Source organism: Rhinatrema bivittatum, chromosome 3 (assembly GCF_901001135.1).
Source record: "Rhinatrema bivittatum chromosome 3, aRhiBiv1.1, whole genome shotgun sequence".
NCBI classification, from domain to species: Eukaryota; Metazoa; Chordata; class Amphibia; order Gymnophiona; family Rhinatrematidae; genus Rhinatrema; species Rhinatrema bivittatum.
This window is the reverse complement of record NC_042617.1, coordinates 179,180,374-179,196,816: the sequence shown is the minus strand read 5'-3', so window position 1 is coordinate 179,196,816 and position 16,443 is coordinate 179,180,374. Positions and strand designations below refer to the sequence as shown.

General features: G+C 42.2%; 1 protein-coding gene across 10 annotated transcripts in view; it reads left to right on the top strand.

The window, feature by feature from the left end:
• The window catches only part of SDCCAG8 (serologically defined colon cancer antigen 8), a 694,410-nt gene that overhangs the window by 7,837 nt on the left and 670,130 nt on the right, over positions 1-16,443 (top strand). For all 10 annotated transcript variants that reach the window (XR_003855449.1, XM_029593983.1, XM_029593984.1 and 7 more), the window contains exons 3-4: positions 9,035-9,195; positions 11,657-11,742. Coding sequence is in view for 9 of the 10 variants with exons in the window: in XM_029593983.1 (XP_029449843.1) it covers positions 11,731-11,742 (12 nt within the window). In the remaining variant the exon portion in view is untranslated. The remainder of the gene's footprint in view (positions 1-9,034; positions 9,196-11,656; positions 11,743-16,443) is intronic.

Sequence of the window (16,443 nt, the reverse complement as noted above, 5' to 3'; positions counted from 1 at the left end):
TTATTTGTTTGTTGTTATTTAGTGTGATTGGGTTGTGTGAGATCTCCATGTTTTTTTTTCTTTCTAGATGAAGGAATTCTGTCTTCTCTATATTGATTACTAGCTCCATTTGATTTAATAGTTGTTTGATGATGTCTAGATACATGTTCGCTATATTTAATGTTTTCTCTATTGTATCGTCAATGGGTAATATAAATTGAATATCGTCTGCATATATGTAGTGAGTTATTCCCAGGCCAGCTAGCAGGTGGCATAATGGCAGTAGGTATATGTTGAAAAGTGTGGCAGATAGGGCAGATCCCTGTGGTACTCCTGTCTGAAGGTCTATTTTTTCTGACATAGAATCTCTGATTTGAACTTGAAAATATCTGTTACTTAGATATGATTTGAACCAGCTGATTGTTTTGTTGCCTAATCCTATTTCTTCTAGTCTATTTAATAGTATGTTGTGGTTTACAGTATCAAAAGCTGCTGAGAGGTCTAGCATCACTAGAATGTAATGTTTACCGTTATCGAATCCTCTCATGATGTTGTCTGTCAGAACCAGTAGTAGTGTCTCTGTGCTATAATGTTTTCGAAAGCCATGTTGTGAGGGATATAGGATGTTATTGTTATCTAGGTGTTCCGCTAGTTGCTTCTGTATAGTTTTTTCTATTAATTTAGCAATTAAGGGTAGGTTTGATACAGGTCTGTAGTTGCTCAGGTTAAGTGGGTCGCTGTTTTTCTTCTTTAAAATGGGTTTTACGATTGCTCCTTTCAGTGCATCTGGCATGGATCCTTCCTCTAAGGATAGATTAACTATCTTTGTCAGTGTCGGTGATACAGTGTTGGCTACTTTTTTTATATCTGTGGTTGTTATTGTGTCGCATGCATGTGGGCGGGATTTAGTTTTTTTAACAAAACTTCGATTTCCAATTCTGATACTTCATAGAATGTTGACCATTGTTTGATTTCTCGTTTTTTCATTCTAATTTCTTGTTTCTTAGTATTTGGTATTTTAATTTTTAGGTTCTTAATTTTGTCATTAAAAAATGTTGCGATTTCGTTGCATCTATTTTCTGGAAGGGTTTGTGGAGATTCGGATTTGTCATTAGTGAGGTTTTTTACTATGGTAAATAATGTTCGTGGGTTGTTTTCATATTTTTCTATTTTAGAGCTATAGAATTGTTTTTTTGTATCTAGAATGACTTGTTTATAGAATGCTAGGTGTTTTCTGTATTTTGTTACGTTTTCATTGTTTTTATTTTTTCTCCACTCTTTTTCTTTTTTTCTTAGCTTTCTCTTGATTTCCTTAATTTTTTCATTATACCATGGGTTTGTTTGTTTAGTATCCTTAATGTTAATATGTTTGATTGGGTTTATTTCTTCAGCTATTTCTCTTGTTGTTTGCAGCCATGCTGTGGTTGCGGAGCAGCAGTTCGTGTAGTCTAATTTTGTTAGTTTCTCTTCTAACTTTTCTTTTAGGATTTCTAGGTCATACGGTGGGCGATATTTAACTTTGATTAGTTCTTTTTTCCCTTCTTGTGTATGGGGTTTACTGTATTTAATTGCAGATTGTATGAGGAAGTGATCGGACTACGTGATGGGTGTGTAATTGGTTTTAATGTGCTCTAAGTGGCTTTGGCTGATGAATGTTATATCGAGAGAGTGTCCTGCTCTATGCGTGGGCTTATCGGTAATTAGAGTGAATCCTAGTGCGGTCATAAAGTCCAATAGTGTTTGGCAGGTGTTAGACAGGGGCTTTGTGTCTATGTGCAGATTGAAGTCTCCTAGTATAATGGTAGGTTTGTCAGTATTTAAGTGTGTTGTTAAGAACTCAATTAGTGGGGAGCTATTTAATTCTAGTAGGCTCGGTGGGCAGTATATTAGGCAGATTTGAAAACTTATTTCAAATAGGGCAATTTTATGGTTTTTTTGGCGGTATTGTGGGTATTAGTTTACATTTAAATTTTTTTTCGATTATTAGCATTAGTCCCCCCCCTCTTTTATTTAATCTGGGGATTGAAAAGACATCATAGTTTTTGTGTGCTATTTGAATTTTTAAGACTCTGTCTGTTTTAACCAAGATTCGGTGATTGCAATGAAGTTTGGTTTTGTGTAATAGAGTAGATCTGTAATAATTGGGAATTTTTTTGTGATGGATTGTGCATTAACTAAGAGAAAGGTTAGCATTAAAAGGTTATTTGATAATGGATTTGTAGGGATTTTGGTCCTTTTTATATTTATGCGGTTGCTGGGCTCTATGTGTTTTGTTTTTTTCCTGTTTGTTGTGTTTGTTATGTGTCTGTTCCTGTGTGTTGTTGTGTAATTGTCCCCGTATTTACCTTTGTTTAGGCAGGCTGTGATCATTTGTACTACCGGTTCTTGGTTTTTGTAGTCTTTATCCATGTTTGTCCCGTCTGGATTTGTCCTCAGTGTGTCTTCGGTCATCAGGTTTTCTCAGTGGCGTACAAAGGGGCATGCCCCTTTGTCGCGTCCCGTCAGCGTGGGACACCTCCGGTCTCAGGGCAGCCCTTTTATCCTCCCCCTGGGGCGTCCCTGACGTTAAGGACGTCGGCGGCGTCAGCAGAAGGGGAGGGGCCGAGGGCCTGCTTCCGGGACCGCTGGCAGGGATCGGCGTCTGAGAAAAAAAAAATTAAAAATACAGACAGCTACAGCTACAGCTAGGAGAGAGGGAGAGAGATTCCGGTTCAAGCCTCAGGGTCTCTTGCGAGGCAGCGGCAGGCGGCAGTGGGTACGTCCTGCCTCGGTCTCGGGGCGGCCCTTTTATCCTCCCCCTGGGGCGTCCCCGATGTCGGCGGAGGAAGGGGAGGGGCCGAGGGCCTGCTTCCGGGACCGCTAGCATGGATCGGCGTCTGAGAGAAAAAACAAAATACAGGCTTCCTCACTCTCTCACACACACACACACTCTAATACAGGCTCCCTCTCTCTCGCTCTCTCTCACACACACACACACACACACACATACTCTAATACAGGCTCCCTCTCTCTCTCACACACTCTCTCTCTGATACAGGCTCCCTCTCTCTCTCTCTCTCTCTCTCTCTCTCTCTCTCTGATACAGGCTCCCTCTCTCTCTCTCTCTCTCTCTCTCTAATACAGGCTTCCTCTCTCACACACACACACTCTCTCTCTCTAATACAGGCTTCCTCTCTCACACACACACACTCTCTCTCTCTAATACAGGCTTCCTCTCTCTCACACACACACACTCTCTCTCTGATACACGCTCCCTCTCTCTCTCACACACACACTCTCACTCTCTCTAATACAGGCTTCCTCTCTCTCTCTCACAACCACACTCTCTCTCTAATACAGGCTCCCTCTCTCTCTCTCACACTCTCTCTCTCTCTCTCTCTCTCTCTCTGATACAGGCTCCCTCTCTCTCTCACACACACACTCTCACTCTCTCTAATACAGGCTTCCTCTCTCTCTCTCACACCCACACTCTCTCTCTAATACAGGCTCCCTCTCTCTCGCTCTCTCTCACTTACACACACACACACACACACACACACACACACTCACTCTAATACTGGCTCTCTCTCTCACACACACACACACACACACTCTCTAATACAGGCTCTCTCTCTCTCACACACACACACTCTAATACAGGCTCTCGCACAAGGAGGTGGGCAGTGGTCTCGTAAGACCCCAGGGGGATTTTGAATGGTGAGGGTGGAGGTGGTTTTTTTCAGGCCACATGGCCCTTTAACATGATAGCGGCCTTAGGCGAAGTAGGCCACCATTGTGTATTTAACATTTCGCCGATATACTTTTTATTGTGTGTTTATCACACTGAAATAGCCACATTATGTTACTGGGGTTGGGAAAAATATCACAGGAATGCCCCTCACACAGTGAAATATCACTACTTTGTAAATCCCCCTTTTAAGTTTGTACCTGTGGCAATGGAGGGTTAAGTTACTTGCCCAAGGTTACAAGAAATGGCAGTGGGATGTGAACCCTGGCTTCCTTGGTTTGCAGCCCATTTCACTAGCCACTAGGCTCCTCTTCTATTCTTAGATAAAACAGAATATGGCAGGAAAAACCCCCAAATTAGCCCATCCAGTATTCCCAGATATCTCTGTTTACAGTGCAAGAATACAGCCATGTTGCTAGCTATAGATTTGAACCACCTGTCGGATATTATTCCTTATCCAGGTTAGGTTTTGTTATCTTCCTCCATTGTGCTCTACCCTTCTGGGTGACTGAGCATGCAAACTCCCTTCTTTAGTCTTCATTCAGCACCTCCTCCCCAACTCATAATCCAACCAAATGGTACCGCAATTATACAAACAAGTCACCAACATTTTTCCATTAGCAGACCCAGATTTAGACATAGCAACTGCCTCTGGTGCCAAATTTTGATAGGCACCATAGCATTTCATTCTGGGATCCCTTGCTACCCCTCCGCTTCACATCTCCTCATGTGGAAGGGTTGGGGTGGGATGGAAGGATTAAGAATCCACCACCCCTACCCTACGCTGCACCCTCCGATTAATTTGGAGCAGACCACCCAACCTTCCCATTGCCTAGCTGCGTTTAGACACCCAAAATGTGAATCTAGCGTTGTTCGCTAGGACTGCAAGGTTTTGATATACTTACACGCTGCCAGACAGACCCAGTTGCTAATTAATTATATTCAGTGGTGATTTTCTGCCAGTAACAGGGGTTACTGCTCCCAATACTTCCTCATTCTGAAAAAGACTGGGGGTTTTCGCCAAACAGGTCCCTCAAGAAGCACAAGTTCGAAATGACTTCATTGAAATCAATTCTCCCATTCCTGTAGCCCAATGACTGGATGAGTTCCCTGGACATGAAAGATGCTTATTCTCACATATCCATCCACAAATCCTATTGGCGCTGCCTGTGCTTCCGAGTGGGCCCTCATCAATACCAGTACAAAGTTCTCCTGTTTGGTATCTTTTTTTGCCCCAAGAGCCTTCACAAAATGTCTTGCGTTAGCTGTGGCTCATTTGCAGAAACAGGGAATCTGGATTTTCCCATATCTGGATGGCTGGTTGATTGTCTGCCCGAATGCAGAAACTTTGTGGGAGCATCTACTTATGACAATTTGATGCCTTGAGAACCTGTGCTTTCTCAAAAATTACAAAAAGTCAAATCTCATCCCTTGTCAAATACTTCAGTTCATTGGAGCAAGGATACATACGCCCCTTTGCAAAGCATTCCTGCCTGATGACAGGGCTCAGGTACTATGTTCACTATGCCTACAACTTCAACAGCAGACTCTGGCGACGGTGCGTCGAGTTCTCGTTCTGTTGGTCATATGGCAGTGGTGATACACATGGACCCTCTCACCTGACTCCACATGAGGCAATTGCAATGGGGGTTGAAATGATAGTGGAACCAGTGCAGACAACTCATGTCAAAGAGAATTTGTATCACAGCCTCCAAGAAAAGAGACATAGCTTGGTGGCTATCTCTGTCAATCATGACAGGAGGGGCTCCTTTCAGAAGTCCAACTCATCAGTTAATACTCACGACTGATGCCTCAACACAAGGTTAGGGTGCCCACCTGCTTCATTTCAAAACACAAACCTTATAGACCCCAAGAGAACGTATTCTCCAGATCAGCCTCTTAGAGTTGAGAGCAATAAAAAATGTGATTCTTACCTTTGCACCAACATTTCTAGGGAAATGCGTGATGATACATACAATCAAGTAGACATGTTTTATATAAACAAAGAAGGAGAGTCCAGTTCCAGGACCCTGTGCAAGGAGACAGTACAGATTTGGAAATGGACAGAGAAGAAGCAATCACTCTGGACAAGCTGCCTACCTGCCAGGAGTGGTAAATACAGAAGCCAATAGACCCAGCTGAATTTTTCTTCTGTACGAATGGTCGCTAAACCAATTGGCAGTGGACAATCTATTCAGCCACTGGGGCACTCTTGGGTAGATCTATTTGCATCATAATATAACACGACACTGGACATGTTCCGCTCCATTCTCCCCAGCAGTTAAGAATATCCTAGGATGCATTCCTGATTTCTTGATTGTGTGGCCTCCTGTATGTATACCGCCCATTCCATTGATGTCATGAACAGTGAGAAATGTATCAAAGACGAAGCAAACATGAATCTTATCGCTCCAGCATGGCCAAGACACCCTTGGTATGCCTATCTAGTACAACTTTCCAGTCATCCACCAATACCCTTGGGAAATAATGCACATCTACTAACCCAGGAGGAGGGGATTCTGCTCCACCCGATGCAGTCCTCCCTCCAGTTGACGGTCTAGAGGTTGAACGGACGGTCTTATAACAATTCTAACTGCTGGCACACATTCAAGAGCTACTAATGTTGGCAAGGAAGCCTTTGACCAGTATAAACTATGCCTTCAAATGGAAAAGATACTCAGAATGGTGTTGCGCCAAGAACATTGACCCATTCACTTGCACACCAGAGTGCTTCCTAGAGTATCATCATGCACATTCCAAATCAGGGTTGGTGACATCCATACGAGCTCATTTGAGCGCCATAGCAGCATATCATGCGACAAGGGAGGGGCCTCCCATATCTATTCATCCACTAGTAACCCGCTTTATGAGAGGCATTCTCCAACTTTGCCTGCCAATGCAAAAACCTCGTGTTCCATGGGACATAAATGTAGTTTTGGAAAAACGTGTGTGCTCTATTTGAGCCTCTGGAATCAGCATCTTCAAAACACCTAACATAGAAGGTGGTTTTCCTCATTGCAGTGACCTCTGCGAGGCGAGTGAGCAAACTTCAGGCACTAGTGAACTATTCACCATACTTGCAATTCCATCATTACTGTGCACGCATCTGCCCTTCCTACCGAAAGTGGTCTCTGTGTTCCATTTGAATCAGACCATTTCTCTGCCCATTTTTTTCTAAAACTACATGGAAATAGAGGAGAGAGCACTTCACACATTAGACTGCAAAAGAGCCTTGTCTTTTTCAGTTCAAATGCGCCGGGAAAAGCAGTAGCAAAAAGGACATTGGCGAATTGGATAACTCAATGTGTACAGTTCTGCTATGCTTCACATTCAGGCAAACTACAGAATGCCATTAAAGCGCATCAAGTTAGGGCAACAGCTGCTTAAATAGCACACTTATACAATATTCCCATTCAGGACATTTGTAAGGCAGCGACATGGTCATCAATTCATACTTTAACATCCCACTACTGTCTCGACCAACAATCAGCGGTGGACAGCATGGTGGGATCAACAGTCTTAAACCATGTTACAAGAACTTGAGGGCTGTTCATGAAGGGGAAGGGTTGCAAAAAAAAAAAAATGCAAACAAGGGACATATATAATAATTAACTGTGTTTTTTTTTCACACAAAGCCACCCTTAGCTTGGGACTCCCAGACAGCATGGCTAACTCAGCCTGCTTATCGATGGGAAAAAAGCAAGTTTGCTTACCGTAAACAGTGTTTCTGTAGATAGCAAGATGATTTAGCTATGCAAACCCACCCTCCTCCTTGGACAACCAACTAAGTTTCAATACAAGAATTAACTTTATCATCAACTGGGGAGACTTGCAGGGTATTCGTGGGAAGAGCCGCGTAGGCTCTCACAATCAAAGCTCTGTGACTTGGAGAGATTTACTCCACCTTGACACCCGGGTGACATCACCCAGACAGCATGGCTAAATACATCCTGCTATCTATGGAAAACACCATTTACAGTAAGCAAACTTGCTTATTGCTTTGGCTGCTTCTTATACAATAGAAATAGCTCTAGGCTGAGGCTGGTCTGATGGCTCAGCATAGTGCTGTGGACTTCTGTATGGAAGACCCAGGTTTAGTTCTCAGCCTGATTTCCAGTTCCTGGGACAGCTTGGTTGGCTATTCTAAAACTGACCTGGGCTCAGCACACGTAAAAATTTGCGTGTATCCCAATTTTGTGTGTACTTTTGTTGCACACTGAGGATAGGTTTCTGGATGGTGAAAACTGGAGTGTAGACGGCACTCCTTTGCCTATTTTTTTTATTTTAAAAGTAGGCACTTAATTGTATATGCAGATGTGCCCTTCAAAGAGGAGGTGTAGCATTACGTAAAAGAATATATGCATGTACTCAGCCAATTAAGCAAGAATTTTCAGAGGAGAACTTGTGTGTATAAGTTTGCTTTTAAAATACTGGGTAAAGTCTGTGTGTACATACTACCATTAGACTTTACTCTTTTTTGGGCTGTTTGAAAATTACCCTCTAAAACACCAGTACTATATAATCTTTTGTTATTATGGTACTGTCAAACCTGATGGGCATATGTGTGCTGGAAAACCTGGGAAAGTTTATTTAAATCTAGTCACTATCCTACAAAAATTGTAAATTTCAAGGTGCTTTTCAAATCTAAGGCATACTAATACTTTGTAATATTTTCACAGTATACTGACTAGGAGGTCTATATTCAGAAAAAGTCCGGATAGCAAAGTTAGCTGAATAAACTTATCCAGCTAATTTAGAGGCATATTCAGAAGTGCAGCCGCACTATTGAAAATAGCCGGCTATCTTAAGTAGTTAGCCGGCTAACTTTAGGGGCAGTTCTTTGACCTGACCTGACCAGACTTAGGGCTGATTTACTAAGGCTTTCTCCATTCAGTGTCTATGGGCAAAAATGCTTATTAATGAGGCCCTTAGCCAGCTAAGTTAACAGGCTAACTGGTTAACTTAGTCGGCTAAATCAAGTCCTCCCAGTTATGCCCTGGAAAGCCTCTCGACATCCCGCTAAATTCTAGCCACTTAACTTATTGGCAGGTTAGATTTAGCCAGATAAGTCTGAATATAGCCAGGTAAAGATATTTAGACAAATAGCTTTTCAATATATTTGGAAATCAAAATAAACATTGTCCACTATATAGTAATCGTCATTTTAAAATCAAAACATTCCATGTAATCATGTTGTTAATCTTGTGAAAACTCTGTTTGTATATTGTTTGTAGGCAAACTAATTACTTTTTTTTAATAAGAAGGGTTGATTATGCAAGTTGAGATGAAAGGAGAGAAAAATTTATCTATATTATGGCTAATTTATAGAACGTGCAAATGCAAGCATTGAGCAACTGAAAGATGCCATAGAGCAGAAAAATCCAAGGAGAAAAGAGATGGCATTTCCCTTGAGCAGTCTTCTGTTATGACCTAGCAGTGAGGAGAATAACACGGACCAGGCCTGCAAGAGCTTCAGCACAGTCATGCAGGTAAATTTTGCTCTAATAGAGTCTACATAGATTGCTGTTATGTTAACCAAAAAAAAACAAACTGGTGTGTATCTATATATATATCTATATATATATCTAAATCAAAAATGAAAGGCAATATATTATCTCCACCTGTGCTATAACTATTATATGCAAAAAAACCCCCAAAGTAAAAACTTAGGGAAAAAACAAGCACTCTCATTTATCAATAAATCATTCTAAAAGTGTGGTTTTCTTCAAATTGTTACTGTTTTATTGAAAATTCAATAAAAGTATAAATTTGTCAGTTTTTTCATGAAATCAGTCCCTAATACATCATTGATTATTTTATTTGCACCTAATAACAATTACCCACTAGATATTATTTTGAGCCCAATAATCGTAGCCCTCAACACTGTCCTACTTCTTACCTCAATCTTACCCTAATGGACTTTACATACATCCTAAATATGTTAATGTTGTGGTTGGTCTTTTATAATGGAAACACCACTGTAATTGTATGATTTTAACGCTTAAACCTCTCAAATCACATTACTTATCTTCTTTTATCAGTAGTGTATTCCATTCAAGATGGTTTTATCTTCTATCCCAACAAGGACCTTGTTTCGCCAAACCTGGCTTCTTCAGGGGAATTTACTTGATGAGACCAAACATCAACAGGAAATTATCACTTCCACCTCATGTTTCTATAATACATGAAACAATGTTGAGATAAGCTACACTCCCCATATTACAACCCACATATTTGAAAACATGTAATATATCCACAAATTACATAACATTATCAAATCTTCCTCTTATCATTAAACATATATTGAATCTTTATGAACTATGAATTAAATGTATTAAATAATTCATTATTTAAATTCATATGTTATGTGTATGATAAAAAACTTTATACCGAACACACTCCTACCTGAACATAAAGGAGTGGATCAGAAAAAGCGCACTCGATTCACTCTGGCTCAATAGCTCCCATTATTTTGTATAAACAAAAAAACTCCCGAATACAAGTGTGCACCTATAAAATAATTCATAAACAAATTTATTCAAACCACCTTCTCCAACTTGTTTAAATCTAGAATTTTGATGCTGTTAAGATTAACATATTTATTTAGTCCGGTATCGTTTTTAGATGCTCCCCACATTGAAATAGCAACTTTGTTACCTTTCTGTAAAATCAAAAGCCAACCTCCAGCGTGTGTCAACCATATATTTTCCGGGGTCTTTGAACCCCCTAAAATCACACCTGTAAATATAAGACCGCAAAATTTGTAATCCGGAATGTTCATGGAATTCCACCGAATTAGTATCCAAACCCTCTCTTGTATAATAAACCTTCTACGTACCTTATTATAAGTTGAAATTCCCAATCTTTAAAATGGAATCATGTGTCAAACGCTCAACTAACGCTTCAGTATTACGCTATCGTGAACAACACAGGGTAAACCTTATAGCGTATTAGTTTTATATTCAAAAACTATCCCAGCTGTCCGCTGCCATTACCGGTTTTACACAAATGCTGAAAACAGATAGAAAGCATACCTAGTATTTCACAACAATCTTCCTTCTTATATGGCAGAAAAAAGCAACAACGCTCACCTTCTCGCTCCGTCTTATAACCGCATGTCTCCCTCAGTACTGCTTCATATCGAGGCCTTCACTGCCGACCTAACCATTTATACTCCTCCCCTCCCTCCTAATACATGCAATCCTACAACACGTCCTGATGAACGTCCAATCACTCCACGTCTCTGTTAAGACACGAGTCCCTGTTCCCGATCAATGTCTCCAATTGCCGGTTCCACCACTATCTGCCCAGAATTCATTTATCAATTCCACCACTAACTGCCCAAAGTTCATTCACGATGTATGTTTAAATAGAAATTATTTCTATCCCCATGTTCACAGTGAACAATACTAAAGACTTATATGTATTTTAATAGAAATTATTTCTATCCCCATGTTCACAATGAACAATACTAAAGACTTTTGTGGTCCCTGTTACCAATTAGTATCTCCAAACATTGATGTTGCCACTAACTGCCCTAAATAATTCTAGAGTCCACCTTAACCTAAATACTCCTCTTACCTGATGTGCGTGCAATAAAGCTAAAAGTCTATTTATAGCCAATCGAACTAAAAATCTATTAATACTCCTATTAGCTCCACACACTCCATTTGCATGCAACAAAGACAACTTTCAACCGGAAACCCAGTCAAAAGGGATCAAAATACACCCATACTGTTCATGCATTCATACAGCGAAAATACCACATCATAACCAATTACTTCATAACCTTTGAATACAACTATACTAATCATTCCTACCATTTTATATGAACGCTTCCCATTCAATCATTATATATATATATATATATATATATATATATATATATATAGGAAGGAGGGTTTATTTTGTGTATTGGTAATACAAATAAACATTTTTGTTTATTAACAGTTAATCAGCTTAAAGCTTTGTTGCGAGAGCAGGAAGAGAGAGAAAATAAAGCATCATCACCTAGAAGAAGGAAAATGTCACCTTCGGTATGTATTTTCAACTTATATTTCTTTATGGTTTTGTATGATTTTAGTCTTATAAGCAGAGCCCCTGGTTCCTGTGGCAGATTTTTGCAAGATTTTGCAGCAAAGGTGAGCAAATTTTATGGTAGATTTTTCAAAATTCTGTGGCAGATTTATATAATTTTACATAAAGATTCACACCTCTGACTAAGCAAGAAAGTCAGTGGTTTTTTTGAAAAACATTCACATTGTTTTTTAAACAATAAGAACATAAGAAGCTGCCTTAGTAGGTTAGACAAAGATCCATCAAGCGCAGCATCCTGTTTCCAACAGTAGCCAATCCAAGTTAAAAGTACCTGACAAGTACCAAAACATTAAATAGATCCCATGCTACTAATGCTGGTAATAAGCAGTGGCTATTCCTTAAATCAACATAATAGCAATATATGGACTTCTCCTCTAGGAACTTGTCCAAATCTTTTTTTTAAATCCAGCTAAGCTAACTGTCTTAACCACATCCTCTGGCAATGAATTCCAGAGCTCAATTATGTGTTGAGTGAAAAAGAATTTTCTCTAATTTTGTTTTAAATGTGGTACTTGTTAACTTCATGGAATGCTTCCTAGTCCTTCTATAATCTGAAAGCGTAAACAACAGATTTACATTTACCCATTCTATGCCTCTCATGATTTCTACTCCTCCATCATATTCCCCCTCAGCCATCACTTATTCAGTCTGAACAGTCCTAACCTCTTTAGCAGGGAAGAAACATGAGGGCACATCCCAGAGTAGCGCAATCATTAAACAAACCATAGCAATAAAGGAAATAATAAAATGGTCTTGTTGAAAAGTTTACATACCCTTGAATGGGCTGATAATAATATGCACTCAAGTTGACTGACACACACAGGTTGAGATGGCAATGAATGGTAGGTATCCACACTTCTGCCTTGTTTGATTGTAATTAGTGTCTATGTATAAATAGTCAACGAGTTTCTTAGCTCTCGAGAAACTCTTGTGTATTTCTCCAGGACTGCACTAACTTTGGTGGTCACTGTAGCATGGGGAAAGCAAAAGAACTGTCAAAGGATCTGTGAGCAAAAGTGGTTCAACTTTATAAATCAAGAAAAAGATATAAAAAGATATCCAAAGATTTGAAAATACCAATCAGTGCTGTTCAAACTCTGATCAAGAAGTGGAAAATTTGTCAGGATACAAAGAAAAACCCACAAGCAACTTCTACTGAAATACAGGCTTCTCTGAAACAAAGTGGTGTGGGTGTTTCTGCATGCACAATAAGGAGATACTTAAACAAAAATAGACTGCATGGAAGAGTTACCAGAAAAAAGCCATTGCTGCACAAATGCCACAAAACAACTCACTTACAATAGGCCAAACAGCACCTAGAGAAGCCTCAAAACTTCTAGAACAACATAATTTGGAGTGATGAGACCAAAATTGAAGTTTATAGTCACAACCATAAACGCTATGATGAGAAGCACACCATCCCTACCATGAAGCATGGAGGTGGATCTCTGCCGTTTTGGGGGGGTGTGAGCTACAGCGGCACAGGGAATTTTGTTAAAATTAATGGCAGGATGAATGCAGCATCTTTCCAGCATGACAATGACCTGAAACATAAGGCCACAAGACAAAGGTCAGGTTACAGAGCCAGAAGTGACAGCAAGAGAAGACAAGGCTATTATGGCAAGACAGGTTTACATAGGACTGGGACTTGGGCATGGCAAGGGCCATGAGGAGGAGCTTGGTAAGACTAGTGATGAAGCACACTGAAGGCCTCTGCTGGCAGGGAGGCAACATGAAGGTAGGATAAGGCTACGTAGCAGCAAAATCCTAAAAGTACCCCCCCCCACCCTTTTAAGATCCTCTCCTCCAGGGTCCCAATTTTCATGGAGGCTATGGTCAGGTAAACAAGGCGAGACTTGGCTGGGTAAACAAGGCAAGTCTTGAACATGACTGGAAGTCTGGATCTCTGGAATAGTATTAGAAGAGTCATCCACTTCTGGGCGGGCAGGCTATGACTCGCAAGGGGGCCAACCCTCTCAGTGGTCACTCGAAGCCATGACCACCTTTCAGGACCTCAAGTTTGCCATCCTCAAGGAACCTTGTCTCCGTCATCCGGACCCTACATGGCTGTTAGTCGTCGAGGTCGATGCCTCCAATATTGGAGTAGAAAGCTATACTGAGTCAGTACTCAACTACCCATAACACTACACCCTTGTTCTTTTTTTCAGGCACTTCTCGCTGGCAGAACGTAATTGTCATTGGGGATAAGAACTGCTGGCCATCAAGCTGGCCTTTGAAGAATGGCGATCTTGGCTCGCGGGAGCCCAACACCAGATCACCGATACACGGATCATAAAATCTCGAGTATCTACATCATGCTTAATGTTTAAACCATCTCCAGGCCGGTTGGTCCCTCTTCTTTACCCAATTCGATTCCATACTGCGTCACCACCCAGCCAATAAAAATGGTCGTGCTGATGTGCTCTCCAGGTCTTTCGTCACAGAAGATGTAACCAATACCTCGTGGCACATAATAGACCCTGCCAATGTCATTCTGTCTGCCACCTTTCCTGTACCACCGGGGAAGAAGGTGGTCCCTCGCCAGCTACAACGGAGGGTGTTGCAACGGGCTCACGACTCTTTGACCGCAGGACATTCCGGCCAATCCAGAACTCTCTCCACTCTTCAGTGGTGCTATTGTGGCCTACTATACGAAAGGATACACAAGCTTATGTAGAGTCCTGTCCTAAGTGCGCCAGTCATAAACCTCCAGCAGGAAAACCCTGGGGACTCTTGTAATCGCTCCCCATTCTGAGCGAGCCTTGGACCCATATTACAGTGGACTTTATAGTGGATTTGCCTGTCTTCAATGGTAACAATACCATATGGGTCACTGTTGACCATTTCTCACAGGACAAGCAGGATGGTAGTCCTCACATATGGGTGACATCACAGGATGGAGCCCAATCACGGAAAACTTCTGTCAAAGTTTCCAGAACTTTGACTGGCCCCTACTGGGCATGCCCAGCATGGCACTAACCCTGCAGCCAGCAGGGGTCCCCCTTCAGTCTTCTTTTTTCCACGCAGCAGTAGCCTCGCGGTTAAGGAGCTCTGCAGAGATTCCTGACAGGAATTTTCCTCACGGAATTACTAAAAGTTAATTTGCCCCACAGGGTCCCTCCTCTAACTTTTTCAAGCTGCGGTACTCCGGTAAGTTTTTACCTGTTTTCCCGTCGATTACCGTCGAGTTTGGCTCTTGCGGCCTACTGGCCGTCGACCGTACCGCGGCTCAATTTTTTCCATGGCGTCTGTGTTCCGTCGGTGCCTGAACTGTAATTGCACCTTGTCCATCACAGACCCCCATAAAATCTGTGTAATGTGTCTTGGACGAGAGCATGATGTCTTGACCTGCACCAAATGTGCCTTAATGACACCAAAAGGTCGCAAGGCCAGAATGGAGAAGATGGAACTTCTCTTCCGTGCTCAAACCCCGACTCCATCCATTGCATCGACATCGTCTAAACCGGCACCATCAACTTCGTGCAAGCATCGACCGGTGACCATCCGGCATCGATGACATCTCGGCCTTCGACACCCTCTACTCCCCCTCAGGACCGAGGAGATCGTAGAGACAAACATCGCCACTGGCATAGAAAGTCTCGGACCATCGAGGGAGCAAAATCATCGACCGAGCCATCGTCCGAGCCACTGTCGAAGAAACCCCGTCCAGAAAAGGCACCGACCTTTTGGCGACCGGATCACAGAGGCAAACCTCCCTCGATGGGGCATCGGGAGTCTCGACTCCGCCTTTAACGGTGATCCCTCCGGCTATGCCTCTGCCTCCTTCTTCTGTTCCGGAGCCGGGGCTGCTTGCTCCAGGTCTCCAAGAAGAACTGGACCGGATGGTTCAGGATGCCATCGACAAGGTGATGCAATGACTCCAGGTTCCTCCGGCACCGACACCGGTACCAATTGCGTAACCGATCACCGACCCGATTCCGGCAGTGTTGGCACTGCTGCTCTCCAGGATGGAAGCGCTAATTGCCGCTTTTCCACCGATGGCTCCGGTGCCCTCCCCGCTCACTCTGTCATCGGGAGGAGAAACACCGTTTTGCATTCTTCCTTCAAAAGTTCTGCCTCAGCCATCGATGCTGTTACGTCCATCGCCGCCGATTCGCCCGTCTGTGCACGAGCCATCCATCGATGCCCTCGATGCCTGCACTGGTGCCTTCGATGCCTTCATTGGTGCCTCTGATTATTCCTTAGGTTCCTTCGGAGCCTAGACCAGGACCTTCAGGTACCCCACCATCCCGTCCCCCTCTACATCCTAGAGGGGCAGGTGCTGATCCTTATGATACCTGGACTGATGATTCCTCACCAGACACAGATGATTTGCCTTCACCACCTTCACCCACTGAAAGCAGAAAGCGTTCTCCTCTAGAGGACCTTTCCTTTATAAATTTTGTGAAGGAAATGCCTGAATTGGTCCCCTTCCAATTACAGACTGAACAGGATGATAAGCATCAAGATGATAGAGTTGCTCCAAATCTTGGATGCTCCCAAGGTAATAACCTCCATCCCTATCTACCAGGTTCGTCTGGATCTCCTGAAGAAGAACTGGGAACATCCTGGCTCTATTGCTCCAGTCCACAGGAAAGCTGATACTACCTATTTGGTGCAGGTCAGCTCCGGGCTTTCCA